At 39.4% G+C, this 27,086-nt stretch overlaps 1 protein-coding gene across 1 annotated transcript in view; it reads right to left on the reverse strand.

Annotated features, from left to right (window-relative positions):
* a2ml1.L (alpha-2-macroglobulin-like 1 L homeolog) overlaps nt 1–27,086 on the reverse strand; it is a 33,281-nt gene extending 6,195 nt beyond the window's left edge. Inside the window, 28 exon segments of the mRNA NM_001135077.1 lie at nt 910–1,072; nt 1,284–1,358; nt 1,446–1,602; nt 1,976–2,057; nt 3,293–3,469; nt 4,925–5,008; nt 7,137–7,197; nt 7,312–7,433; nt 9,639–9,765; nt 10,018–10,243; nt 12,185–12,314; nt 13,098–13,218; nt 13,298–13,477; nt 14,222–14,371; nt 15,427–15,572; nt 15,695–15,761; nt 16,780–17,016; nt 18,934–19,095; nt 19,364–19,473; nt 19,915–20,029; nt 21,051–21,174; nt 22,100–22,184; nt 22,257–22,410; nt 22,827–22,847; nt 22,983–23,035; nt 23,853–24,015; nt 25,857–26,040; nt 26,997–27,086. Coding sequence (NP_001128549.1) covers nt 910–1,072; nt 1,284–1,358; nt 1,446–1,602; nt 1,976–2,057; nt 3,293–3,469; nt 4,925–5,008; nt 7,137–7,197; nt 7,312–7,433; nt 9,639–9,765; nt 10,018–10,243; nt 12,185–12,314; nt 13,098–13,218; nt 13,298–13,477; nt 14,222–14,371; nt 15,427–15,572; nt 15,695–15,761; nt 16,780–17,016; nt 18,934–19,095; nt 19,364–19,473; nt 19,915–20,029; nt 21,051–21,174; nt 22,100–22,184; nt 22,257–22,410; nt 22,827–22,847; nt 22,983–23,035; nt 23,853–24,015; nt 25,857–26,040; nt 26,997–27,064 — 3,544 coding nt within the window. The 5' untranslated portion in view covers nt 27,065–27,086.

Genomic DNA, 27,086 nt, shown 5'->3' on the forward strand with positions numbered 1-27,086 from the left:
TAGGCCTCCTAATGCAGGATATATGATACTGTAGGCATAGCATCTATTGATGTCCTTGCATGATCCAGCTTAATATCTTTTCAGTCTTCTCTGCAGGGCAAACTAGCATTCAAAATTGTACCTGTCCATAGGGGTCTAGTCTGGCACATCATTTGTTTCTAAGTTAAATGCTGATCCTCACCCTCTGCCTTTTGCCTACTTCTCCTGTATCAGAGTGGGAGCAGGTAGCCAGTCAAGAAACTAAATTCATCCACCACCTTCTGAATCATTATTATTTTGAACAGTAATAAAAACAATGAACCAAGATAAGCTATATGGGTGTTCAGTGTTGGTCTTCCAGAACTACAGGCTGCAAGCTGCTGGATTCTAAGTGATTCACCATTTTTGTTCAAAGTCATGCCATTTTGTTTCCTTCCAATGAGATGTACATGAGAAGCAGCTGGTATTAGCAACTCATGATACTAAAATGACCCACTATAAAAGCTTTATATTGGCCCCATCACAGCATTTTCCCTTCCTGCTGTAGATCCCTTCAGCAGAATTCCTGCAGCAAATGACCTCTCTCAGTTGGAGGTATATATGTTCCCATAGAAGTAACTTTAGGAACTGAAGATCAGAAGGTTATAACACTACAGTAGATCTGTGTGATGTTCTATAAAAGATTATTCCACCCCTCACTAACACTGGGACAGACTGGTCTCCATTAGAAAGGCAGAGGTTAGGGGTTGGGGTGGTCCATTTTCAGGGGATTGTATAGACTAGTTTAACCAGGGCTACAAAGGAAAAATTAGAGTCTTTATTGAGATTTCAATAGAGTTGCTTGAATTCCTTTTGTTTGTAGATGATAAAACCAGCTATATGCAGGCAGTTTTCATTGTGTGAAATGACAAATAAACACTTGTTCCATACCACTTTTTACAGCCTTCTCATCCAGTTTAGCCAGCAGCATCTCCCTGAGTTCAGTATCACCACTCAGAGTGAAAGTGTAGGCCAGCAGAGCCTGGGTGTAGATACTGCTCACATCTTTGGCAGCCTTCCTCAGCCAGGATAAAGCACCCTCAACCATTGGGTCCTACAAGAAGAGACACAGGGTTAACAGGAATTGGACGAGGAATTGGTAAATTTGCTCTTATGCATTACAGAGATATTGCCTGTATGGATAGATACCATATCTATGCAACACACTGTAGGAACATACACAATGCATTAGAGTCTATAACTTTAAACTTGATTTATTTGTATTTAACTATGAAATTGAATCAGTCATGGTCTGAGCCACTTACCTGTACAGATAGACCAGCTTCTAGCAAAGCCATTGTTACATAAGCAGAGAGAGAGGTTTCATCATCTATTCCTCCCTATAAGACAAACACATGGTGTTGGTTGGTACCAATGATACAGAACAGTAACACTTTATACTGGCAGATGTATCATGGCTGAAGTACCTTCATAGCATTATTGAAGAGTCTCCCCACACTCTGGAACCAGCCACTTTCATGTTGATTGTTCTTCAGCCAAGTGAAAGAATGTTTTAGGTGACTTTCATCTATGAAGATGTAGGGACGAGCCTTGCTGAAGGACTTCACCACAAATGCAGTCAGCCTGGGTGGGGAGAATGAAAGCAGGGAAAAAACAAGTAAAAACTGTCAGAATTGAGAAGATGGATTATATAAGCTTTGATAATACTGACATTTTCACAAACCTTAATATGATTACATAAAACACTTTTATGGTGAAATTATGGCCATGATGAAGCTGCTTATAGTAGATTCCAACACTTATAAGTTTATGAATAGAGTTATATCTTCAGATGTATGTTTTATTTTAACATCAGCATCTGTATCAAATGAACAGGACAGATATATTGTGATGTGTAAGAAGTATGAACAAGGAAAAAACTTCTCATCCTGATGTGCCCAGACTCTATCAGGTTTCTCTTCTTCACAATACAGAGGCTGGTTCCCTAAGCACTCACCATGTGTTCCCCTCTTTGTCACTTTGCCCAAATGCGCTGTATGATCCGTCATCCCGTTTGTATGTCAGCTGTCGCTGGAGCCCTGAACACAAACACATTATACAGTTCGATATAAATAATTACACATTTAGGGGCAAATTTACCCTCGATATTCGACTGCCAAATTAAAATCCTTCGACTTCGAATATCGAAGTCAAAAGATTTAGCGCAATTCGTTCGATCAAATGATCGAAGGAATAATCGTTCGATCGAAGGATTTTAATCCATCGATCGAAGGATTATCCTTCGATCAAAAAATTGATAGGAAGCCTATGGGGACCTTCCCCATAGGCTAACATTGGCCTCGGTAGGTTTTAGGTGGCGATCTAGGGGGTCGAATAAATTTTTAAAGAGACAGTACTTCGACTATTGAATGGTCGAATAGTCGAACGATTTTTAGTTCGAATCATTCGATTCGAAGTCGAAGGTCGTAGTCGAAGGTCGAAGTAGCCCATTCGATGGTCGAAGTAGCCATATTCGACCATTCCAAATTCGAACTATATTTCCTCTATTCCTTCACTCGAACTAAGTAAATGGGCCCCTTAATGTGACCTTTTTATGGTTAAGTCTAATTCACACTACTACAGTAACTTTGTGCCTGTTATTACATTACCCACTTTGTGTTAATGTGCCCAGTACTATAGAGCCTACATATGTATATGCACAACTGCCACTCAAAAGAAGAGCAAACAAGATTAAAGATGGGGCACTGCTGGAAACGACTTTAGAAGGCTGTCTCTTTAGTGTTATACAGGTATGGGGCCTATTATCCAGAATGCTCGGGACTGGTTCTTCTTGGATAACGGAAAAACCCAATAGGCTGGTTTTGCTTCCAATAAAGATTCATTATACCTCAGTTTGGATCAAGTACAAGGTACAGTTTTATTATAACAGAGAAAAAGGAAATCATTTTTAAACATTTGATTTATTTGGATATAATGGAGTCTATGGGAGGTGGCCTTTCTGTAATTCAGAGCTTTCTGTATAACGGGTTTATGTATAACAGATCCCATACCTGTATATATTTAGTTCTCCTTTAGTTCAAATGATGCTAGTAACAGGAGACAACAGATATGTTCTATTTTGTTGGATAAAAAAATTCAGATACCCTGCTTAATAGAGTGATCTCTGAGTCCTTTCGATGTGAATTCTTTCTATATAAATATAGCATAATAATGAAATAAAATGTAATTGAGACTTAATTAGAAAAGAGAAAAAAAGACAAGAGGACAGGGAATAGGGGGAATTAAATTAAACTGGAAAAGCAAAATCCCTCACCGCTTTCAAGGAACCTTTTGGCTTTGCTCTGGATCTCAGGGCTCAGTTGGTGAGTCTTTTCCAGATACTGAAGAATGAAGATATTGGGGGCAAAGAGAACCATGTTCTGCTCCCCACATCCATACGGCATGGCCAGGAGACGGTCCAGGTTCTGCATGGCTGTTCCCATCAGATCTCCTGTAGAATATAGATGGGAATCCAGCAGATGCATAACTAGATGAACATTTACTGTTTTTTTCTCCCACAGGATAGTGAACTAGTCTTTTTAAAACAAAACCCAATGAAGAAGTCTTTACACACTGGGATATTTAAACTTCTATGATAGATAAAGGATGGATCAATGGCCAAATAGTCACCCAATGGGGTCATACAAAGGCCAGTTGGTTTCCAACTACACTTGGAGTGTTTGAATTGGCAGCATATGCCCTGTTCATCCTTTGTTTGTCTCCGGAAATAACCCATCAGCCACATGTTGACCTTCAGAAGCAATTTTATTTTAATTTTGCTGAATTAATGTTCAGATTTGCAGCCAAATGCAGCCAAATCTTATGTAGTGAATTTGGTTTCTTACTAAATCCAAAAAGTATACATTTGCTGCACCCCTACATGAAACTAGAGTCTGCTACATATTACCAGAGGGAAATCCCATGGCTTTCTATTCTATAAAGGGTATAAACAAACTCTGTTTTTACATTTTGCTAAATATGCCCATAATAATTCTATACAAGTGAACAAAGAGTTCCTCTCTGGAGACCTATACAGAACAATTTTTTCACTCTAGAAGCTATTACCTTTTCTGTAATCTCTTGGCAACATAATGTGCCTTTTTGAGACTACTAGTGTTTTAACACCATTGGTTTTGGGACTTTTTTTTTATTCAAGCCCTCACTTCGAGGTCCAACATCAGGTCCCAATTAGCTCATAACAATGTTTCAGATATATGAAAATTTCTGTTTTAAAGGATAAGTGAACCTTTAAAATAAGTGAATGTAAAATTGATGAGGGGGCTATTCTAAGCACTTTTGTCATTTACAATCATTATTTATTTTCTTTCTATTCCAAGATATTAAGGGATACATGTGCTGTTAATATGAATGAATTGTGTTACAACAGCGCCACCTGCTGGTCTGTTTCCCACCAGTCTGACCAGCAAGTAGTCAAGGAAGTTGTCAGGAGAAAGAAAGAGGCTGATGTTCTTCTGAACATCAGAGCAGCCTCTTTCTTTCTCCTGACAACTTCCTTGACTACTTGCTGGTCAGACTGGTGGGAAACTGACCAGCAGGTGGCGCTGTTGTAACAAAATTCATTCATATTAAGAGTACATGTATCCCTTAATAACTTGGAATTAAAAGTAAATAAATAATGAATGTACATTGCAAAGGTGCTTAGAATAGACCCCTCATCAATTTTACACTCACTTGTTTTAAAGGTTTACTTATCCTTTAAACAAAGTTCTAAGAATATCTAGGACAAAATATGCCTGTTCGCCCAACGGCTCCTCCTAATTTATCAAGATGAGCTTCCAGTTGTAATAAGGAGTACATTTAAGTCACTGTTCTGTACCCAATATGAGAGGCAGCCTCACAGTTTGAGGACATCTCTAAACAGAAATAGAATGATGGGGTCACATACCAAGGACCGTCACATATGCTCTTTCTGAATCCTTCAGAATATTTTCAGGGACCTTAAGGGATATCTCCTCTGTTTTAGGATGATCTGGAACAAAACATCACAGATATTGCATACTCGGGAAAATTGAGACCAGGTCTATCATTCACATATAACAAATATCAACTGTAAGGTACACTATACAGATTATATCCAACACCCTTTTCTTCACTGAAATAAATGGTGTGTTGATTGCACCATTGGGTATGTCATGGTTTTGAGATACTCATGCACTGTGGAAACAAATGCATGTACTGGAATGCTAGTACTATAAACACAGAAGTTACACATATACATTAGGGCTCATTGACATACAGTAGGCCCTAGTCTTTGTGCTCTGTAAACTGAGCTCTGCAATCTGGTTGAGGAAGCAGAACTCAATGACACAAGGGAGCCCTGTACTTAATGTTTATATTTAGGAGGTGTGGTTCGCCTTTAAGTTAAAGGGATACTGTCATGGGAAAAAAATTTTTTTCAAAATGAATCAGTTAATAGTGCTGCTCCAGCAGAATTCTGCACTGAAATCCATTTCTCAAAAGAGCAAACAGATTTTTTTATATTCAATTTTGAAATATGACATGGGGCTAGACATATTGTTAATTTCCCAGCTGCCCCAAGTCATGTGACTTGTGCTCTAATAAACTTCAATCACTCTTTACTGCTGTACTGCAAGTTGGAGTGATATCACCCCCCTCCCTTTCCCCCCCCCCGCAGCAGCCAAATAAAAGAACAATGGGAAGGTAACCAGATAACAGCTCCCTAACACAAGATAACAGCTGCCTGGTAGATCTAAGAACAACACTCAATAGTAAAAACCCATGTCCCACTGAGACACATTCAGTTACATTGAGAAGGAAAAACAGCAGCCTGCCAGAAAGCATTTCTCTCCTAAAGTGCAGGCACAAGTCACATGACCAGGGGCAGCTGGGAAATTGACAAAATGTCTAGCCCCATGTCAGATTTCAAAATTGAATATAAAAAAATCTGTTTGCTCTTTTGAGAAATGGATTTCAGTGCAGAATTCTGCTGGAGTAGCACTATTAACTGATGCGTTTTGAAAAAAAACATGTTTTCCGATGACAGGATCCCTTTAACTTTTAGTATGTTGAAGAATGGCCAATTCTGAGCAAATTTTCAATTGGTCTTCGTTATTGATTTTTTTATAGTTTTTTAAATATATTCCCTCTTCTTACGACTCTTTCCAGCTTTGAAATGGGGGTCACTGATCCCCTTTAAAAATTTGTAAGGCTACAAATGTATTGTTTTTGCTACTTTTTATTACTCATCTTTCTATTCAGGCCTCTCCTATTCATATTCCAGTCTCTTATTCAAATCAATGCATAGTTGCTAGGGGAATTTAATTTTTGGACTTAACTGTTTTGATTTCATTGTATGTCTGTATTACTTGGGTTGTCACCAACATCTGGTGTAAATCTCATGTCAACAGCCTCATTAGAAATGTACAGAGAAAACCATTGACATGTTCAAAACTTATTTTCCCTGCTGTAACTTAAAAAATACAAATAATAAAATAAATAAATAATAAAATATAATAAAAAATAAAAACCATTTGCAAATTGTCACAGAATATCCCTCTCTACATCATACTAAAAGTTATCCCAAAGGTGAACAACCCCTTTCAGAACTGTACAAGGCTTTGGAGCTTGCACCCGCACTTGCTCCCACGTGTTTCTGTTTTTGCACCTTGCCCCTCATTGTTGAATTCCCTCTTCTGTTCTCTTTTGTATATGGAGCAGGTGTCCTGTTTTTGTTGTACCAACATTGCACAACTAACATATTTAACTCCCAGTGACCACAGTTGTGTGTATAAAATGCCATAGTGATGGATACTAAAACAACACCAGTACAAAGTAGCGCTGATTTGGTATTTATGTCAATATTGGCAGGACTATATGACTTATGCTTTCGTTCTTCATGTTACAACTCATACAATTTAATTCTAGGAACTTAAAAAGCTTAAATGTGTTCTAGACACAAAATCCTAAAAACAGAAATGCTATAAAATCCTTGGATGTACCATGTTTTTCTGTAGAACCTCTAGTGAGAATGTACCAACTTTTTACTTATGAGCACTGAGTGATTAAAGGGTTTAAAAATATTCAGAAGAAATAAACATATTCCTCATCTGACCCATATTTATCAAGTGGATCCTTACCATCACCAGCTTGGCAGCAGAGCAGAGAACTGTGAGCTTTTTCTTCCAGGACTCCCCCTGGCTGACAATGCAAATATATATTAATCACTTAATTGTTATATAAAAACTACAAAAAACTCTGAAGATGGCATCATAGTTGTACAATTCAGAAGCTTCCCAGAACCTACAGCCTTACCTGCACCAGTAGTGGCTTAATCACAGTGTCTGATCTCCCCTGTTTAGGGACTATAGGGATTTCATTATTGCACAAGTCCTGAGTATCCAGAGCCACCGTCTTTACCGTGACATTCACCTCTCCTGGTGACATCGGGAGGAAAATCAATGACATGTTTTAGAGAATACGAGAATAAAAGGTAGACAGAAGAGCAAAGAATATTTTGGGATGAGCACTGTATTAATGGTATTTTGCACAACAGAGATCCAGCTCTAGGTTCACCAGTCCCAGTAACTATAGTCTGCACAAAGGTATATGTATAATAATCTGCTAAACCTTACCAAGTTGGTAGCGTATTGGCTCTGTATGAGGCCAAAAACATTGTCTTATCTGATCAGGCCAGATATCATTCAGATAGCAAATACTAAGGGATGGGACATTGTCCCCTTCCAACAGGACCATGGGGCAGATTTACTAAAGGGTAAAGTGGCCGTCGCTAGCGAAAATTCACCAGAAATCCCATCCACATCAGCAATTTACTAACAGGCGTAGAGGACAATTCACTAGCGTTAGAGTACATTGCTAGCAAATTTACGTTCCCTATCGCCAGGCGAATTTTCGCTCAGGCGAACGATCGTTACTCAGCAAATTCACTAAAATACAAATTCTACAGAACATTACTCTTTTGGCCAGAGTTTCCTTCGCCAGCTTAGATTTGGCGAACTGATAAGACAAAGCTACATCCTCCTCAATCTTATGTCAGTGACATCATATCCTGTATGCTGAAGTGTCATAAAAATTATTAAAACATTCTGGCGGTTTTTTTCATATTATAAAGTGGGATTGTCTTTAAAAGTTATAACTATGAAAAAAAAATTTTTAAACTTTTTTTTTTACCATTTGAGGGGCATGTCACATTTGTTTTAGGGCGGACTCATGTCTAGGGCATTAGATGATCTCCTTTGTCTTTGTTTTGCTTCCTTGGACATTTGCAATAATAATTGGAAACTTATTGGGCAACATCTCTAATAAAGACATATATTAGACCTATATGTACCTGCCGTATTCAAACTGACCTAAGTTATAGTGTACTAACGAAGTTTCACTAGGCAGAAACGAACATTAGTGAAAGTTCACTATGAAATTCTCGCGCCAGCGTTCGGCTGCTAAGACGCAACTTCGCATTTTAGTGAATTGGCCTTGTGGTAGCAAATTTGCACCAAAGGAATTGGCTCGAAGGGGCAAATTCACTAACATTCGTAGTTTCGCCAGGCGCAACTTCGCCGCGCTTCGCCGCACTTGGCCGCACTTCGCCAGGCGTAGTTTCGCCAGCGCTCCGCAAATTCACTAAAATCCGAAGTTGCGCTCAGGGGTAGCGTAAGGTTGCGAAGTTGCGCTAGCGTTGATTCGCTATGTAAAGCGAAGTTACGCTAGCGAAGGCTAATTTGCATACAGCGCTAAATTCAAATTTCAATGGAGGAATACGTATCAGCACTACAAATGCCTAGAAAACCTTCAAATCATCAAATAAAAATGTTATTTTGCCCTACACATGCGCCCACTGTCTAGGTAAGTTGCCATGAGTCAGGAAATGTAGGGGGGAAGGAGGGGAGCCCCAAAAAAAATTTAGATCTTTTTCAGCCTATCACCCATAATGTAGAAAACACGCCAGCGTTTTTTGGGACTTAGAAAAAATTTTGACTTTTTTTGAAACAATCCCTATCTACTCTATTGCACTTCGCCTGGTCTGAGGTGGCGAAGGAAGTCTAGCGTAAAAGGTAGCGTTCAATACACTGCGCAAGTTAGTGAATTTGCGTAGTTAGGTCGCTAGCGAAAATTCGCCAGGCGTAAAGGTGCGAAGTAACACTAGCGAAACTATGCCAGCGTTCGTTAGTGAATTTGCGCAGTAACGAAAATGCCAAACGCTAGCGAATTAACGCTAGCGTTCGGCGCTTAGTGAATTTGCCCCGAAGTGTGGCCAAGCCATTGCCCCTATGTGATCCATGTGATCCAAGTGCTGGTCCAGGGTGGCGAAATCAGCCAAATAATCGGTGCAGACAAAGACATATCAGCAGTTGTTTGTGTACAAAAAGAGCTTTAATATACAGTATAGTATAGCTGCCACCATGTTCTGTTTTCTGGCATACTCTTTTTTTTTAATTTGATTTGGTGGTAGCATTTTTGTTAGAGGTTTAGAATAATTATTATATTTGATGTTGGCAGTGAGAGTGAGCACTTCCCCAGATCTGTTCCCCTGCTGAGCCCTGGAAAGCAGCCTATGTACAGAATACATGCAGAGTTGTACTTTTATGTCCATGTATGTATGAGGTTCATGAGTCATATCTCACCCAGGTTAGAAGCTTTAACGTTCCAGTAGAAGGTCTTGCTCTCCTCTGCACAGATACAGCTGCTATACTGACAGTCAGGACATGGTTCCTCCTCCAACTCTTGTGAAGGCTCCAGGGCTGTCTGAACCTGTTTGTGAGAACGAGGCCAGTTTAATTTACATTCAGGCAGAGTTTGTCTGTGGGACAGCAGTGGTGAAACCTTATGGACAATATGTTCAGATTGGATGCACACAACAACATGACACTTCAATTTAGTTAGGAAAGAGGGGTGGCTATGTGTGCCAAAAGCATTTATGAAGCTTAGTATCCTTATCCTTAAATGCATAGATTAGATTGACATACATGGTTCCTTATGAAAGGTTAGGTTTTTCTCAGTCACCTTTATACACTGCTTCAGGTAGTTAAAGACAGTGGCCTTGAGAGCGAATGACTCTCCTCGCACCACAGAGTACGGCAGAGTGAGCTCCACAAAGAAGGGCTGGAAGACTCGAAGGGAGGTTGGTGAGGAGATGCCAAATCCACTGGGTCCCATACAGAAAGCTCCAGCATTCCAGTCTGTGATGGTGTCTGGGACTGCGCGATGGAGCTCTGCTGTACCAGACTCGCTGAGGAAAAGATGATGAGAGAAGATGTCATAGCCCGATAAATACAAATTAAACCCTAGACATGGGAGAGTCTGAGCTTTACATCCCATTAGGTTTTCTAAAAATGTAGAAATGTATGGAGAGACCATAGTAAGTTGGTGGAAGACATAACAAAAAAATTAAATCCATACATGAAGAACTGGACATGCCAACAATTTTTACCAAAAGGAAAACCCTCCAAAAAGGTTTTTGAGAAACACCTGGATAACCTAAGGATTATTTTGTGGGAAATGTTCTCCTCTCACCCTGAAAATTGTGAGATGGACTTCATTCCATAAACTGTAAAGCTTGATGCTTTTTTTTAATAGATGATAAAAGATTTCTAATAGAAGATAATCCTTTTTTAAACACTAGAATTTAACAACCTATTACCCTCAATAATGGGATGGGAGTCAGCAATATAATAATATTGCCCTTTTTAATGGCCAAGCTTAAATTCATAAAAACGACGCATAATCCCAAAAACATACTAATAAAGCTTCAAAATTTAGTTCTGGACTTGGTCTGCTTAGGGGAAAACCAAGAATGACAAGAGCTACCATATTAGACCACATCTGATCTAGGAGTCATGGGCCCACTCAATAAAACCTGACAGATACTTTTCTTCAATTACTACATAACAATATAAACACTTCAGATAAACAACAAATAACTGGTGGCAGGCTGAACATAGGAACATTTCAGAAGAACACTGAGACCAAAAAATAAATAAATAAAAGTCTATCCAATTTTGGCTTTTAATCTCAAAAAGTTGGAATATTTACTTAGAGTTGAATTTCTGATTTTAAGAAACAACATTTTCTACTTTTAATCTCAAAATGTTGACTTTTAAAATCAATCTTTTTACTTTTAATCTTACATTTATGACTTTTAGGGGGCTATTTTTTAAGCCTTACCTTTTTTTGGTCGAGATTTTAAGGGGAAAAATCTGAATTTTTAGAGGGAAAAAAACCCTCAAGATTTATTATGCTCCAAAGCTGCTTAAAATCAGAATCTAAAAATACTCCAGCTAAAACTTGTCAAAGTCACGTAAAAGTCAATGGCAGATGTCCAGTCTACAATTGGAAGATGTTTCTTGCCTTCATGATCTTTGTAGGGTTTGGACATTTTAAGGCTGGTTTTCCTTCGAATATCTGAAAATTTTGTGTTGTATGGGCCACAATTCAAAAAAGTTGCACAATTCGAATTGTTGCATAATTTTAATGTGATCTTTCTCACACATAAAATTTTTCTTCTGATTTTTTAGTAAATTAAACCATATTGTGGTTGGGAGTTAGGTCAAAATGTTATTTTTAAAATAATGATATAAATTTTACTTTTAACAAATACTCCCCTTAAAGTCAAAATTCAGAAGACAAAAATTTTAGTTTTTTTTACTATAAAATCTGAATTTTTAGTGGAAAAAAACCTCAAATTTTTCAAGATTTATTATTCCCAGAGGGTACAAAAAGTCTGAAACCTAATATCTGACATCTCAGAGCTGCCGAGGTTAAGGAGGTCCCTATAGTATGTGAAAGTTTCTGTGGTCTGCATTGGAATTAGCCTGAAAATCTGACTATTTATGTAATTTGGGAAAAACCGCAGAAAAAAAAAAAAGATATGATTTTACATACAATTTTCCACTCAACCCAATTAATTTGTGCTTTTTATATAATAAATAAGGTCAAATCATGGATTGTAGTTTGGTTGGACTTTTTTATTCTAAAAATATGAAAAATTCGGATTTTGATAAATGTGCCCCCTTAAAGTCAAAATTTTTAATGAAAGATAAACAATGAAGGAACGAAAATTATATAAAGCTTTTTATATTCTTCCCCATATAAGTTTGCTTTATCTCATCCACCCCACACTCCCAGTTTCCTGGCATTGCTTTCTTTAATCTCTATATCCAATGGCCCTTACCCCACAGATGCCAGCTCCCATATCCACGTCTCTGGAAAGTAGGTTCGGATAATTTCAACGGCTGCAGACTCTGCTTCTGGTAGCTGGTTTGGTATAGATCCGGCAGCAGATATCCCAGGGGAAGCAAATGCTGCACAGGTAAGTTAATGAACAAGTCATTTAAAGGTTATTCTTTATTCTCCTTAATTATTCATAGCTACTAAATGGGCTAAAAGAGCAGATTTTTTATATTTACTTTTGAAATCTGATATGGGGCAAGACATATTGTCAGTTTCCCAGCTGTCCCCAGTCATGTGACTTGTGCTCTCATAAACTTCAGTCACTCTTTACTGCTGTTCTGCAAGTTGGAATGATATCACCCCTTTCTTTTCCCCCCAGCAGCCAAACAACAGAACAATGGGAAGGTAACCAGATAGCAGCTCCCTAACACAAGATAACAGCTGCCTGGTAGATCTAAGAACAACACTCAATAGTAAAATCCAGGTCCCACTGAGACACATTCAGTTACATTGAGTAAGAGAAACAACAGCCTGCCAGAAAGCAGTTCCATCCTAAAGTGCTGGCTCTTTCTGAAATCACATGACCAGGCAAAATGACCTGCGATGCACCTACACACCAATATTACAACTAAAAAATACACTCACTGGTTCAGGAAGGAAATTTTACATTGTATAGTGAATTATTTGCAGTGTAAACAGTGTAATTTAGAAATAAAAACGACATCATAAAAATCACGACAGTACCCCTTTAAAGGTACTTAAATCCCATTGCTTACTTTACCGTATGGTTTTCATCACTTGACAAGATAAAAGAGGGTGTACAGTGTCAGTGAATGTACCCCATTAGGGTACAACATTATTGTTATGTCTCCTTGTATAGTTATGAAGTGGAAAAATTCTTCCAATGGCCTTACCAATCATTCGGTCTCCAGTAGGTCCTGGAAGTCCTGGTAGCCCTGGCCTTAAAAAATCATAATGTTGACACACCACTGGTTTCTTAATGTCAGCGCTGGTGATGATTTTTAGTTGCACTTTCTGAAATGAAAAGAAGCTCACCATTAGCAAGCAGCCAATAGTAGTTCTATGTCCAATAAAATAGTGCTAAGCCTGGTACCTTGAAGAGGCCGTAGACATCAGCTTCCTCTGGCATATGCCATGGGGGATATATAATGGATCTAGAAATTCTATTGAATGGTCGCCAAGGAAGAAAGGGTCGGAATGGACAGTGATCCTCAGCTTCCTGAATCCGATAATCATAATTTCCAAAATCATTGACTGGGAAGAGTCCCCGAATCTAGAAAACAGAGAAACAGAGGTATTTTTCAAGCCATTGTACTCCTGCTCCTACTGCAGTAGGCTTGGATGACTTGAATGTTTTATACATTTCTATAGTATTTATTTGCCATTGCTAAGTCTGTGTGTAATGCTATACACGGCAGTGTCTTGTATATCGTCAAACATTTAAAAATAGAAAAAAAAATCCATCTCTGTACTGTCACACCCAGACACGGCCCGATAGACCTTTGCTCTGCTCTTTTAAAAGTCCACAATTTGGTTGTGCCCTGCCTTAACTGGGACTACTGGGAGGTATAGTAGTATGATCAAAATTCTACAATTCTCAGTCCCTGAGGAGTATGAACTGTTTAAAGAAAAATCATCCTAAAATCTTCATTTCGATGCCTCATTGCACCCCCGCCTAATGGTTTTAAAAATTAGTGGTGAGAGCAACTTTCCCTTGTTTGTTATATATATATATATATATATATTTACAGTATATCAAGTTTATATTTGAATGCTCTTCTAATGAGTGCTAAATTTATTACTAAATATATAATTTGTTCATTTTTTGGGGAGGTCTAAAGTACCTCTGTACAAAACATACCCACAATGAAAAAATACCCAGTGAGCGTAACAGCTTGCCCTTTGATAAACATAAAATGCCTTAAAAATCCCATAGATGGTGTACTGGCAAGCTCTAGCTTCACTCTTTGATAAATGTGCCCCTTGGTTCCAGATGAAGATGAAATAAACGTCTCACCTTGTCGGCCGTCAGTTCTTGGTCAGGTTTCATTAACACCACACTCTTATCCACCACTCTCAGGCCACAGAGAGACCCGGCAGCTGCCTGAACTTGTAGGGAAACATCTGATCCGGGTAGAACTTCATCTGGGGAGAAGCCAACTGACACCTGGACAGGGAGACAAATTACTAACATTTAACTTGACCTAGATATTCACTTTCTCAGTTTAAATGAAACATGTCCCTTTTCATTAAAATTGTACATTTACCCCTAAACTTGCCTGCTTTTGGTAATTCCTACAGCAGGGGTCTCCAACCTTTTTGACCTGTGAGCCACATTCAAAAGTAAAACGTGTTGGGGAGCAACACAAGCATAAAAAAAGTTCATGGGGTGCCGCATAAGGCTTGTGGTTGGCTGTTTGGTGGCCCCTGTGGGGACTGACAGTCTACAGGAGACTCTGTTTGGCTGTAAACCTGTTTTTTATGCAACCAAAACTTGCCTCCAAGCAAAGCACTGAAAATAAACACCTCCTTTGAGGCCTCTGGGAGCAACAGTCAAGGGGTTGCTTACAAGCCACTGGTTGAGGATCACTGTCCTACAGATACAAGATTGACTGGTGTATAACCACTAAAGGTGGCCATACACGGAGAGATCCGCTCGTTTGGCGATGTCGCCAAATGGGCGGATCTCTCTCCGATATGCCCACCTTGAGGTGGGCAATATTGGGCTGATCCGTTCGTGGGCCCTAGGGCCCAACGATCGGATCCTAACGAAGAGTAACGGGCGGTCGGATCACAGGACTGCATCAACGAATAGATGCGGCTGCGATCTGACAGGATTTTTCATCCCATCCGATCGAGATCTGGCCGACTTTCAGCCAGATCTCGATCAGTGAAGCCCGTCGGGGAGCCCCGTACATGGGCCAATAAGCTGCCGACACGGTCTGTCGGCAGCTTTTATGGGTCCGTGTATGGCCACCTTTAATTTGCTTTTGTCTACAGGAAACCCTACAGTAGGGCGTCCCCAACCTAATCACATGCTGTGCCTTTCCAGCTTTAATTTGTATTTTGTCTGACGAAGGGACCTTGGTGCTCTGAAAGCTTGCAATCTATTTTTATTCTTAGCCAATATAGGTATCACTTCTACAGCACTTTTTGTATTTGTTTGTTTTTTTATTTGTTATTCTTTTTAATCAACTCTTAACAATTCATATGTTAACTCGCCTTATTCCTAAAGCACTTTTGTAGCTTGAACTTTGCTGCATCTGCCACCATCTCTCCACCAGGGAGTAAAACGTAGGTCAGAACTCGAAGAGTCGGAGAGACGTCAACACTGAGCTTGAGTTTGATGGAGACCTCGCCTCTCAGGACTGAAACATGGGAAGAAAGAGGAGAAACAGGTTCTGTAACTCTTGGATTCACAGTTAAGTGCAGCCTATCAGCTCTATATGGATATAACTGGCAAAATTTTTTGTTTTAAGTTTTTTCTCACCTTCACCATCATTATTTATTGGAACTTCTAAAACGTCAGATTCTTTTATGGCACCTTTAGAAACTGCCTGAAAAATACATATTGACTTGATTATATAAATGTTTTCCAGAGCAGCTCTGAAATGACTGTAGTGGGAATAAAGGGAAAATGTGACACATACAGACATTTTATATTCAGTTTATTAAAAAAACATATTAAATGATCCAAGTAATAGAAATGTGTTCCCTTATTAAACCAACTGTGTAAACAAAAACATTTCCCCAAAAACAAACTCGGTTCTCGCCGTGACAGACAGAAGGAACAGCTTAGTTCAATCAGTAACCCACAAACGAGTCATTTGGACAAAATTCAGATATTAGTCAGAGACACAACAGCTGCCTATACTAATATTCGGTCTTGGCCAGATACAGATGTTGTCTTTAAAGGAGAACTAAACCATAAAAATGAATAGGGCTAAAAATGTCCTATTTTATATAGTGAACTTATTGCACGAGGCTAAAGTTTGAGCTTGTCAATAGCAGCAATGATCCAGGACTTCAAACTTGTCACAGGGGGTCACCATCTTGGAAAGTGTCTGTGACACTCACATGCTCAGTGGGCTCTGATTGGCTGTTGAGAAGCTAAGCTTAGGGCTCGTCACTAATTATCCAGCAGAAAATGAGCTTCCCTGGCTGTAATATAAGCTGATGCTACAGGTTTGCTGATTATTCAATTCTGATGCTAATTGCACTGGTTTCTGTGCTGCCATGTAGTAATTATCTGTATTAATTACTAATCAGCCTTATATTGTGACATTTCTATTCTATGTGTACTGTATATTGTGAGTGGCTCCCTAAGCTCAGTAAGTGACAGCAGCACAGAGCATGTGCAGTGAATCAGCAGAAAAGAAGATGGGGAGCTACTGGGGCATCTTTGGAGACACAGATCTTTACTGCTAAAGGGCTGTGGTTGCCTTGGGCTGGTACAGAAGCACGAAACATCATGTACAACATTTCTAGCTACTTCGGATTTAGTTCTCCTTTAAGCCTTTAATTCAAGATGATCTGCCCGTGTGTATATGGTAATACCATAGCAGTGCCCATTACCAGGTAGTGTAACTCCAAGTGCTTTGCCTCCTCTCCCAACTCAGTGCGCTTGATAAGATATTCCACCTGGACTTCTTGTTGCCCCTCACACAGAAACTCCCCATTCTGGGAGTGGAGCTTTAAAAAACTCTTGCTGCGGGAATAAAAGCGGTTGAGTCTAAGCATCGCTAACCCATGCCTAGGGAACATCATGCCGTACTGATACTGCATAAGAGGCTCCTTCACCTGTGTCTTGGCCTGTGGAAAGAACAAAGAAATACACAACTAAGCAAATACAACATAAGGATTTCCTTGGATAATCAATATTGCTTTCTGATTAGTGTTATAATCACAGTGGTACAGGTATGGGAACCGTTATACGGAAACCCGTGATCTGGAAAGCTCAGAATTACAGAAAGGCCGTCTCCCATAGACCCCATTTTATCCAAATAATCAAAATTTTTTAAAAAGGATTTCCCTTTTCTGTGTAATAATAAAATAGTAGTTTGTACTTGATCCCAACTAAGATATAATTAATCCTTATTGTAGGCAAAACCAGCCTATTGGCTTTATTTAATGTTTACATGATTGTGGACTTAAGATATTATGATCCAAATTATGGAAAAATCCATTATCTAGAAAGCCTCAGGTCCCGAGCATTCTAAATAATAGGTCACATTCAGTACCTGTATAGGTCTTGGACATGTATGCTACTGTATGGGAATTCCATAAATATGCATCTCGAAAGATACAAATACAATATAAATGATATGCCCCTCCCCTTATTACTAATTGCATGCCATTGGCCAATTATCCCAAAAAGCATAGTAATATATAGACAGTGGCATACAAGGAAAAATCTGCATTTGGTCTTTATCTTTTCTTTTCTCACTGCTAGAGTCACTGATAATAGCAACCAAGAAGTTCTTCTGTAGGTCTCATACTATAGTTGCCAGGGGCACTGACACAAGAAACGAAATTGTGGACATGTTCATGGAAAGTTGGGAGATTTGGGCAGATTCACAGAGTCTTCATGTCCACCCCCCCCCCCAATGTTTGTATTGTATTATATTTTTATTCATTTATTTATTTATATATCCGCTCAGATGTACCAGTGCTTTAGAACATGTAAACACATACCACTATATAGTTATATTAAATTAGCCTCCTCTATATTTACACCACTGGTGATGTCTGAGAGTTTCTCTTCTAGTGAACTAGATTGTAAGCGCCCTTGGGGCAGAGTTTTTAGCTGTCTTTAGAAGATTCCGATTCAAATAGAGACTGCCTCTGACCCCCTAAATGGTGGGTTCTTAAAGGAAACCCAAAAATTTAATCACCGAAGAGCATCTTTGAAATCTCTAAATACCTGCCACTCTGGTTGTTCTATGTTTAAAAGTAAGACTGCAGCATCCCCTTAATAACTTAGGATTCCTTCTCCTCCTCTACCCCACTCTGCCCCCTCCCTCAGGAATTTGCTTTGACTGTTGGCTCATGATCATGCTCAGTTCTTCTCAACTCAGATTAATAAACACACCCTCCAGTCAAGCAGCCAATAAAGAGATGGCATTGCTGGTTCCCATAGAAACTCTGCTCTAGCTGTCTGCTCCTATTTTTAAATTATTACCCCTCTCCTGAGCTCAGAGTAACCATTACAGTGCTCAATGCAAGCAGGAGTTGTTATCATAGTAAATTCTGCACATCTAAGGCTGCATTCTTTAATTGCATGAACTTTACGTTGCATTTATGCTGTTTGCAGATATAAATGCATTGATGATGTGTCAGAGGGAAAATGGCCCCGGGTGAAAGCTGCTATTTGTTTTAGGGAAATATAATGACACTGGCAAACGGAGGGGATATATGCAGTACATATAATGCAATTTGGGTGGGGGAGATGTGCCCAACATTTATACATGGTAGGAAAATGTAGGCTTTACATGTCCTTTAAGACCAGCAGTTGCAAATAACAAAAGTGTGGGACAGCTGATATAGAAAAGTCAGGGCCCTTCAGTTCTTGTAGAGATATAATTCCCCGGAACTGTAAAGCACTACTGAATGCATTAGACATTATATGATGATTATAAAAATGTAGCTTTGTAATCAATTTTTTCCCTACTTCCCCTTTAAATACTTATATTGAGAGCCACATTCGATTTCTATTGGTGCCTTACATACCGTCAGGGACACCGTTGCCTTCCAATCTGCTGTATTGTCCAGCTTGAAGGGAGCAAGTCCATTCTTATCGGTCATCAAGGTCATGTTTACTATTCCATCGGTGTCGATCAGATACACTGGATGTTTGGGGATGGGGGTGTCACTGGCATCTACAACCTTCACCTGCGGGGGGGGCAAGAAGGAAAGTCAGGTTTGTTACACACAAGCCCAGGAACTGTTTGCCTCTCAGAGAGCATATACCATACCTCCCAACACCTGAATAAAAATTGGACATTTTATGCCACTATTCCATCCACTTCAGCCACGTTTTATTATGCCCTGATAAATTCCATTTTTCCAGTAACCCCTCAATTGAGATCCACAACTGAGAGCTATAAGATCATATTCTGTTGAGAAATGATTTATAATTAGTCTAATAAAAGAGTCTTACTGTCCCGATGTATGGAATCCCAGGCTTATAAGTATCATCAGCATCCAGGAAGGTGACACTGGTGAGGTCATATGAAATTTGGGATTTATCAGTTGCAGAAATCTGAATTCCTGCGTGACAGAGAGAGAGAGAGAGAGAGAGAGAGAGAGAGAGAGAGAGAGAGAGAGAGAGAGAGAGAGAGAGAGAAGTGCATTGATCAGTTTAAAGGTAAATTACCCCTTTAACCTTCTAGTGCTGAGTGCCAGCTGGCTTACTGTCACTTACAATTTGTTCTGCTGGAAGAGGCTACTATGGGCCAGAGGTGACCTGTATAGTCTGCCTGGCTTTGGAGCTAATTGTTTTCCTGCCATCTTTACCTGGAGCTCAGGTCCAGAGTGAGAATTAAAATAGGCCCTGGCATTTTATGTACACAGAGGCCCAATCAGCCCCTACCAGCCTACTAAATAGTGACTTTCTATGGCACCTTATAGCAGCCCTTCTGGCATTTGCCAGAACCCACAGATTGCCAGTCCAGGCCTGCTGGAGCTCCATGTACCATGAGCAGTTCTCACCTGTCCCATCTTCTGTAATCCAGCCAGCCCCCTCAATGTTCATCTGCCATTCGCTTGATAGAAGATTGTAGTTAGAAGACTTCACATCGAATGTGGAGCAACCAGACTGATCCAGCTGAGGGACAGAAACTGATTTAAGGTCAAGAAGACTTTCACTGTAAAGGTTCTAGCACTGACAGAACATTATTTTTTTGGGGGGTGAGACACATTTTTTTGAGTACCGCATCTCTGAGAGAATGAAAGAAACACCATGAATTAAAGTTGTGGTACAATATTGAAAGGGTCACCAGCAAAATATATTTCTTGGCTCCCACCTTCCATGTAACTTGACTGGATTATGATTTGTGACCTCTTCAAGTGCTGCCACCCTGCTGCCTATAGTTATTAAAATGCTTCAGGGACCGAACAAAAATGTTGATAACTCCCTGACTGGGACATATTCATCCCTTAAGGTGGCCATACAATGAGTAATCCCATACGTTATCCAACTGATTGACCCATGGACCATATGAGTTGCCATATACAGTATGGTCACCCTTTAATTCACACTAGCAGCCCAAATAATCAGGGATCAAAGAGGAGTTGTGACTTGTGTTCACTTCCTGCCGATGAACCATCCACTCACCGACATGGTACATCTGCAGATGAAATTTTCAAATGTGCCCAAGAAACAAACCGTACGATACTCATGGAATATACTGTAGATCAGTGATCCCCAACCAGTAGCTTGTGAGTAAAATGTTGCTCTCCAACCCCTTGGATGTTGCTCCCAGTGGCCTCAAATCAGGAGCTTATTTTTGAATTCCAGGCTTGGAGGCAAGTTTTGGTTGTATAAAAACCAGGTGTAGTGCCAAACAGAGCCTCAATTTAGGTTGACAATCCACATAGGGGCTACCAAATGGCCAATCACAGCACTTATTTGGCACCCACAAGAACATTTTTCATGCTAGTGTTGCTCTCTAACCACTTTTACTTCTGAATGTTGCTGACGGGTTCAAAAGGTTGGGGATCCCTGCTATAGATAATGGTCAAGATTGTATGGGAAACCTACACATTCCAGAAATTATCTTTGTATCATTAGATTTTATCAGTATGTATGTCTTATTTAACAATACTTCCACTGAATGTATCCTCACCTTCCCACTGAAATCAGCACACAGATCTCTCCCTTTGTCATTACCAAATGCCCTTCTGTAGCTGTAATGCTTCCGGCACACATCGACCTTATAGGTTCCCTGCACTGGTTTTCCATAAGTGTACCTGCAGGAGGCAACACATAATCCTTCCATAATAGAGTCTCACAATTCTTTCAAAATGCCAAAAAGTCAAAATTCAATAATATTTCCTATTCTGTGTGGTCTGGGCAGATCATGGTGCTGCCCATAACTATGAAGTTCAGGAAATATGCAATATGAGCATATACAATCAGGAAATAATTGTAGCCATGAAGCTAGTATTTTACATGGTTGGACAATAAAAATTATATTGGGTGTCAATATTAAAGGGATACTGTGGCAGGAAAAGGGTTTTTTTTCCAAAACGCATCTGTTAATAATGCTGCTCCAGCAGAATTCTGGACTGATTCAGTTTTATAAAAGAGAAAACAGATTTGTTTAGATTTAAATTTGAAATTTGGCATAGGGATAGACATGATGTCCATTTCCCAGGTGCCCCAGCCATGTGACTTGTGCTCTGATAAACTTCAGTCACTCTTTACTGCTGCACTGCAAGTTATAGTAAAATCACCCCTCCCTTCCACCCCAGCAGCCCATCAGCAGAATATCAACAGATCAATGGACAGCTAACCAGATAGCACATATAGTGGTAGACATAAGAATAGCACCAAAGCAGAAGAAACACTGCTTTTTCCCCAATAAGGTGCTATTCTCATGTCTACCACTAGGTAGGGAACACGACTTGGGTCGTGATGAAGTACAATGAGAAGGGGACAATAGCTAAACAATCTCTGTCTCAAAGCAGTTCCACCCTGAAGTGCTGGCTCCTTCTCAAAGCTCAGGAACAGACACAAATCACAGAAATTGCGCCTACACACAAATCACAGCTAAAAAATATAATTTGTAGGTTCAAGAATAAAATGTTAAATGGTAGAGTGAATTATGCACAATGTAAACAGTGTAATTTCCCAGCTATTAATATATTGGACAGAAATTTTCCCAGATCTCACCTGGCACAGATTTTAACAGGGAATTGGCCAGTGACAACCACAACCACTTTTGGGAGTTGGAGAGTGACCTCAAATCTGGGCAGAACTGTTGAAATAAATGTAGAATTGTAAGAATAAAGTACAATTGCATTTGAGATATGGTTGGGCTTGTCCTTACCATATTCTTCCACACTGAAGACATGGACAGTGTTCTTTACATGAATGGAATATTCTCCCAACGGAGGCTCGGAAGAGAGGGGAAGTGAGAGCTCAGCGATTCCTTGCTGGAGACTCACATTTAGCCACTGGCCAATACGGTTCTTCCCTGGGTCCTTAAGGAACAGCAAATCATCATTAAACTCTAATCTTTGTAGAAGCCACTTTCATGTAGTGCCTCATCCATGTAAAGGCAGCGTCAACTGGGCACAAAATAATGACCTTCAGCACCATGAATGTCCTCCAGGGAACAATCTTACATGGGCAAGTCTGTGAAAGCTCCTGATTTTTAGTTTCTCTTACATTTACTATTTTCTTTGACGGGCAAGGTACACAGTGCATATAATTGTTGCAATTTGTCATGTTGCCACCCACAATGCAATGCAAATTGCAAAAGTGAAAAGCTCACTTTTTTATAAATATGCTCCAAAAAGTTACACTGACGTATCTTTTACTTTTCATTGTTGAGCCTTCACCAATCAAACATACAATGGCTACTGATTCACAGTAATATTTACAGCATCATACATACCTGTAATTCGATGGTTGGCACCTGCAAGAAAGAGAAACAAGAAGATCATGTGAGATTTCGGTTTTATTAGGGCTGTGGAATGTTACCTGCAACATGCTTCCTACTTCCTACTTCAGTTGTTACCTAATAATTTTAAAAAATGTTCTTTATTCTTACCTGACTTTCTTCTGGTTGGAGGTTTTCTTTAAGGGAAACAACTCGGAATCTTACTGGAAAGAAGAAAATATAAAAAATAATTTGCATCTGATGTCACCTCAATATTTCTTATATTTCTTATTATAGAGTGTCGAAAAATGAATGTAAAAAGATCAAATCTTTTGTAATACTGAATAATCCCCAAAAAATGTTTGTTCTTCTGGATATTTCTGTTTCAAAGCCTGAAACAGGTTCTCCTGAAGTCTTTTTACCTGAATTTCGGACCATGCATTCTTGTATCTCATTATAGAAGATGCTCAGTCTCTGCCCACAGCATTATAATACTGCCACTGTACTTCATTGTAGGTATAAATTATGTTTTGGCCAGAGAAAGGTCTTTCTTGGACTTAAGTAACCAAAATAAAATGTTGACATTACAACTGAATTACTTTTTGTGAGCATGTAATTTGGTTACAACAGACCAAGACAAAGTTATGTAGCTGTTATATTCATGATAGTTACCCTTTCAGAAACTTTGCTCACAGTATCTCCAGAATAAGGTGCACGAAGGTGTATGGAGGTCCACTATATTGCATATTATCATTAGGGCATATAGATGTATTGGGCCATCTTTACATCTGGGGAGGATGCAGAGCTATCCATGGTGTAATATTTGGGCTAGTGCCTCCTTATTGTATTATAATCTCTAACTTTCATATCAGTTAAAAAGGTTGTTATATCCAGTAAGAATAATTTTCAGTGGATGAACTGTTTTTGAAACAATATTTGCCTGTAATATGGCTGTGAATTCAGGTTACTCATGGCCATATAGAGTTCCTTTCCCTAAACACAAAGATTAGCCTGTAAGAAGCTAATCCTATGGCAGGTTACCTGTCTGTCCTGGTTTGTATATAGCTTTGTCTGTTTGAACGAAGATACTGGTTCTTGCTTTCTTCACCAGAACTTTACTGCTGTTGCTTATGGTCTCCCCTCCGCTCTGGATAGAAACCTGCATGGTGGCCACTTCTTCATTCTCTTCAGAGGGAGGCGGCACCTGCATTAGAGAAATGGGATTATTATATTGTTCCATATTAATTCTCATCTCTTAGAGAGATAAAAAAAAAAGTTTATTCAAAGGATACAGGATCTATCAAGAAGTACAAGGGCAGGTCCATTAATTTCTATGTGTGTTTCTTAAAAAGTTGCAACTTGCTTGTATATGAAGGGACAACATGTACAGTTGGAGGAATCAAAGACCTTTTTGGTTACCAAGACACATATTGTGTTCTCCCTTTCCTCCTCCCCCTCATGTGTTGTGTGGATAATGTTTCCTCTCTGTTTACAAGTTGTCTCATAGCATTGCCAACAAAATGTCATTCATTCTCAACCCAACGTTAATGTTGTTTAAAGTTTAATAACTCTAATACTGCCCTTATAGAATATCGATTCAACTACCAGCAAGAAAATGCAGGGATTTCTGTGAGTTCCATGAATTTCTGCTCAACTGTTGCAGCACAGTTATCCTATATCGATTTTTCCCACTTATTAAGGATGGTCATTAGAATAATCAATAACATAGCATCTATAATCTAGAAATAGTCATAGCAAGTAATCAGAAAACAGATGTAATTACATTGACTGTACTCAGAGCTAATAGTTGATTCATAAGGTCATTGATGTAGCATTGAACCTTCATTTGTACCAGGGTTCCAATATCAGCAAGAAAGGTCCATAAGACTGAACACTTATAAGAATATGGCTCCCTGCCACTACAAGTGGTCAATGAATGGTCATCACAAACTAAGTTTTTTAAAATCTTCTTTACATATAAGTAGGTCAGGAATGAATATAGCACCCATAACCCTCTTGATAAATGTAGTAGTCACAATGTCACCATGTTGGTTCTGACCATCCCGGAACTTCTGGTTTTAGTGGTAACTCTTCAGTGTTCCAGTAGACCAAACCATAGTTTCAGGCTGGCAACTTTTAACATGATTGGTCAGCCAGTCATGCTGCACTCAGGTGGCAAGCTAAGATGGAGATGCAAGAGTCAGTTTGTGACCATCTTTCCCTTTGCAGCTGTTTTGAGAGGTACCTAGCAGTTTGTTTAATGGTTTCCTCTGCTAAGCAAATCAGCGTTAACCCAATTTCGGCACATTTTTGAAAAAAACAGTTTCCCATTTCATTGCCACTCAGCCGAGGAATAAATAGCATTCACTGGATGCACAGTCATAGTTCTAACTGAAATTGATATTTACTTTCATAACTGATTCACTAAATGCTCCTTCCAAAGAACACATTTCAAAACTGTTTATCCATTAGTGCCCACTGACCTTTAAATATGTAGTAAGAGATGTGCAAACAGACATTTGCATAACTGTTGGCATATTCTGTTTAGTAATGGGCAACCAAATGATTGCGAGAGGTAACAGGTCTGAGTGGAAGAAAAGGGAGAGAAAGCCCCCAGCGACAGATTTAATCATGGATGAAATAATTCTTAGTAGGTTGGACTAGATAAGCACCAAAGAGGTGAGATGTATGACTAAATGTACATTTGTGTGTCTTTGTATGGATGAAAAAATCTGGCACGGATTGATGAAGTTTAAAGACCTACAGATGGACATGGTGCCTTGGACACACAGAGCCAGTAACTCACCAGGGAATTGGTGTCACTTCATATGGATGAAGACCAACAAATGTGGCAAGGATTGATGAAGTTGAAAGACTACCTACAGATGGACATGGTTTTATTGATGGCCTTGAGACACACAAAGCCGTAACTCACCAGGGAAAGAGAGTGTGGTTGTGTTTGATGATGATAATGATAAATAAAACCTGCCCTTTGTGTCCCACTGTGAAGTATATGGGCTATCTATATCATTCTATGCATTGTACCTCAAATGAAACGCATCTGAAGTAGGATTTCTGCTCTGATGTCTTCTCTATCACAGTTGTGTTACTTTTGGCCATCTGTAGGGTGAGCTGTATCTTGCTTTCTCCATTCGCCCCCTCCAGGTGCACACAGGCTTGTTCAGAATGGGGGGAGACCATCTCTGCTGGGAAGATAACTGCATATTGCCTGTGGGAGGGTCACATGTTAATACAGTTGGGTACAAAACATTGACTAAATGGTAATGCGGGGACACTGTCTACAAAATGAATAATTAATTACTGTATATATATATATACATGTACATGACTGGTTTATTTAGGACTGCAAGCAAATATTTTATAAATCTGGCTGGTGTCATTTGAAGTGATTGGCATGTAAGTGACGTGAGGGCTCTGTAGGAACCTTTGGGCTACCATCTGGTCAATAGGTGGTGGTAGCTCCAGGGTTTCCTCAGCACACGGTGTTAGTAGCGTATGATTTGAAACAGGGAGTCTGGAAACACTAATCACCAGTGAGGGCAACTATACAGAAGTACAAGGAGAAACCTTTGATACAAGTTCCTTTAATGAAGAGGGTTTATGTGCAACTGACTGGAGGGAGAATTTGCACAGCTGGAGCTACATTTGTGGTTGTAAATCACCCTGACACCTTCATAAGTAATAAAAGGCACTAAGGGGGGAATGGGATTAAAGTCGCAATGAGAAAAACAATTTGCAGCAATAAGAATGAAAATGTAATATTGTAATGTAATATTGTTCCTTAAACTGTAATCGCATTGCAATAAGAAACAGTGAACTGGGGGGTCTGTAAAGAGTTGTTGCCTGGAACTGAACCCGTGTATTTATCAGTATCATGGAAATTGCTACTCCTGGTTTTTTCCCACTTCTGTCATACATAGATCACTGGAGGAGGGGTTAAATTATGACTTGTTAGCCTATGGAGATTTTCCAGAAAGACCTGTACAGAAAACGAATCCACATATAATCTCACTGACCTACAGTATTTCATGAAAACAGTCAATTAAAGGGAAATCCCACAATGAGAACCAATTCAATTCTCCAGTTCTGTACACAAATACCCAGATAATAAACACATTTCTACAAACAAAGCAGTTTCACCCCCAACTCCATAGAGATACTCACAGCTTTGCCTCCGGTGTCCCAGAGAGCTGCAGCAGGAGGAGCCCCACATGGAGGAGCCTTAGCAGCATAGTGTTAGTAGCTCCGCGCTGT

This window comes from Xenopus laevis, chromosome 7L, assembly GCF_017654675.1.
Source record: "Xenopus laevis strain J_2021 chromosome 7L, Xenopus_laevis_v10.1, whole genome shotgun sequence".
Taxonomy (NCBI): domain Eukaryota; kingdom Metazoa; phylum Chordata; class Amphibia; order Anura; family Pipidae; genus Xenopus; species Xenopus laevis.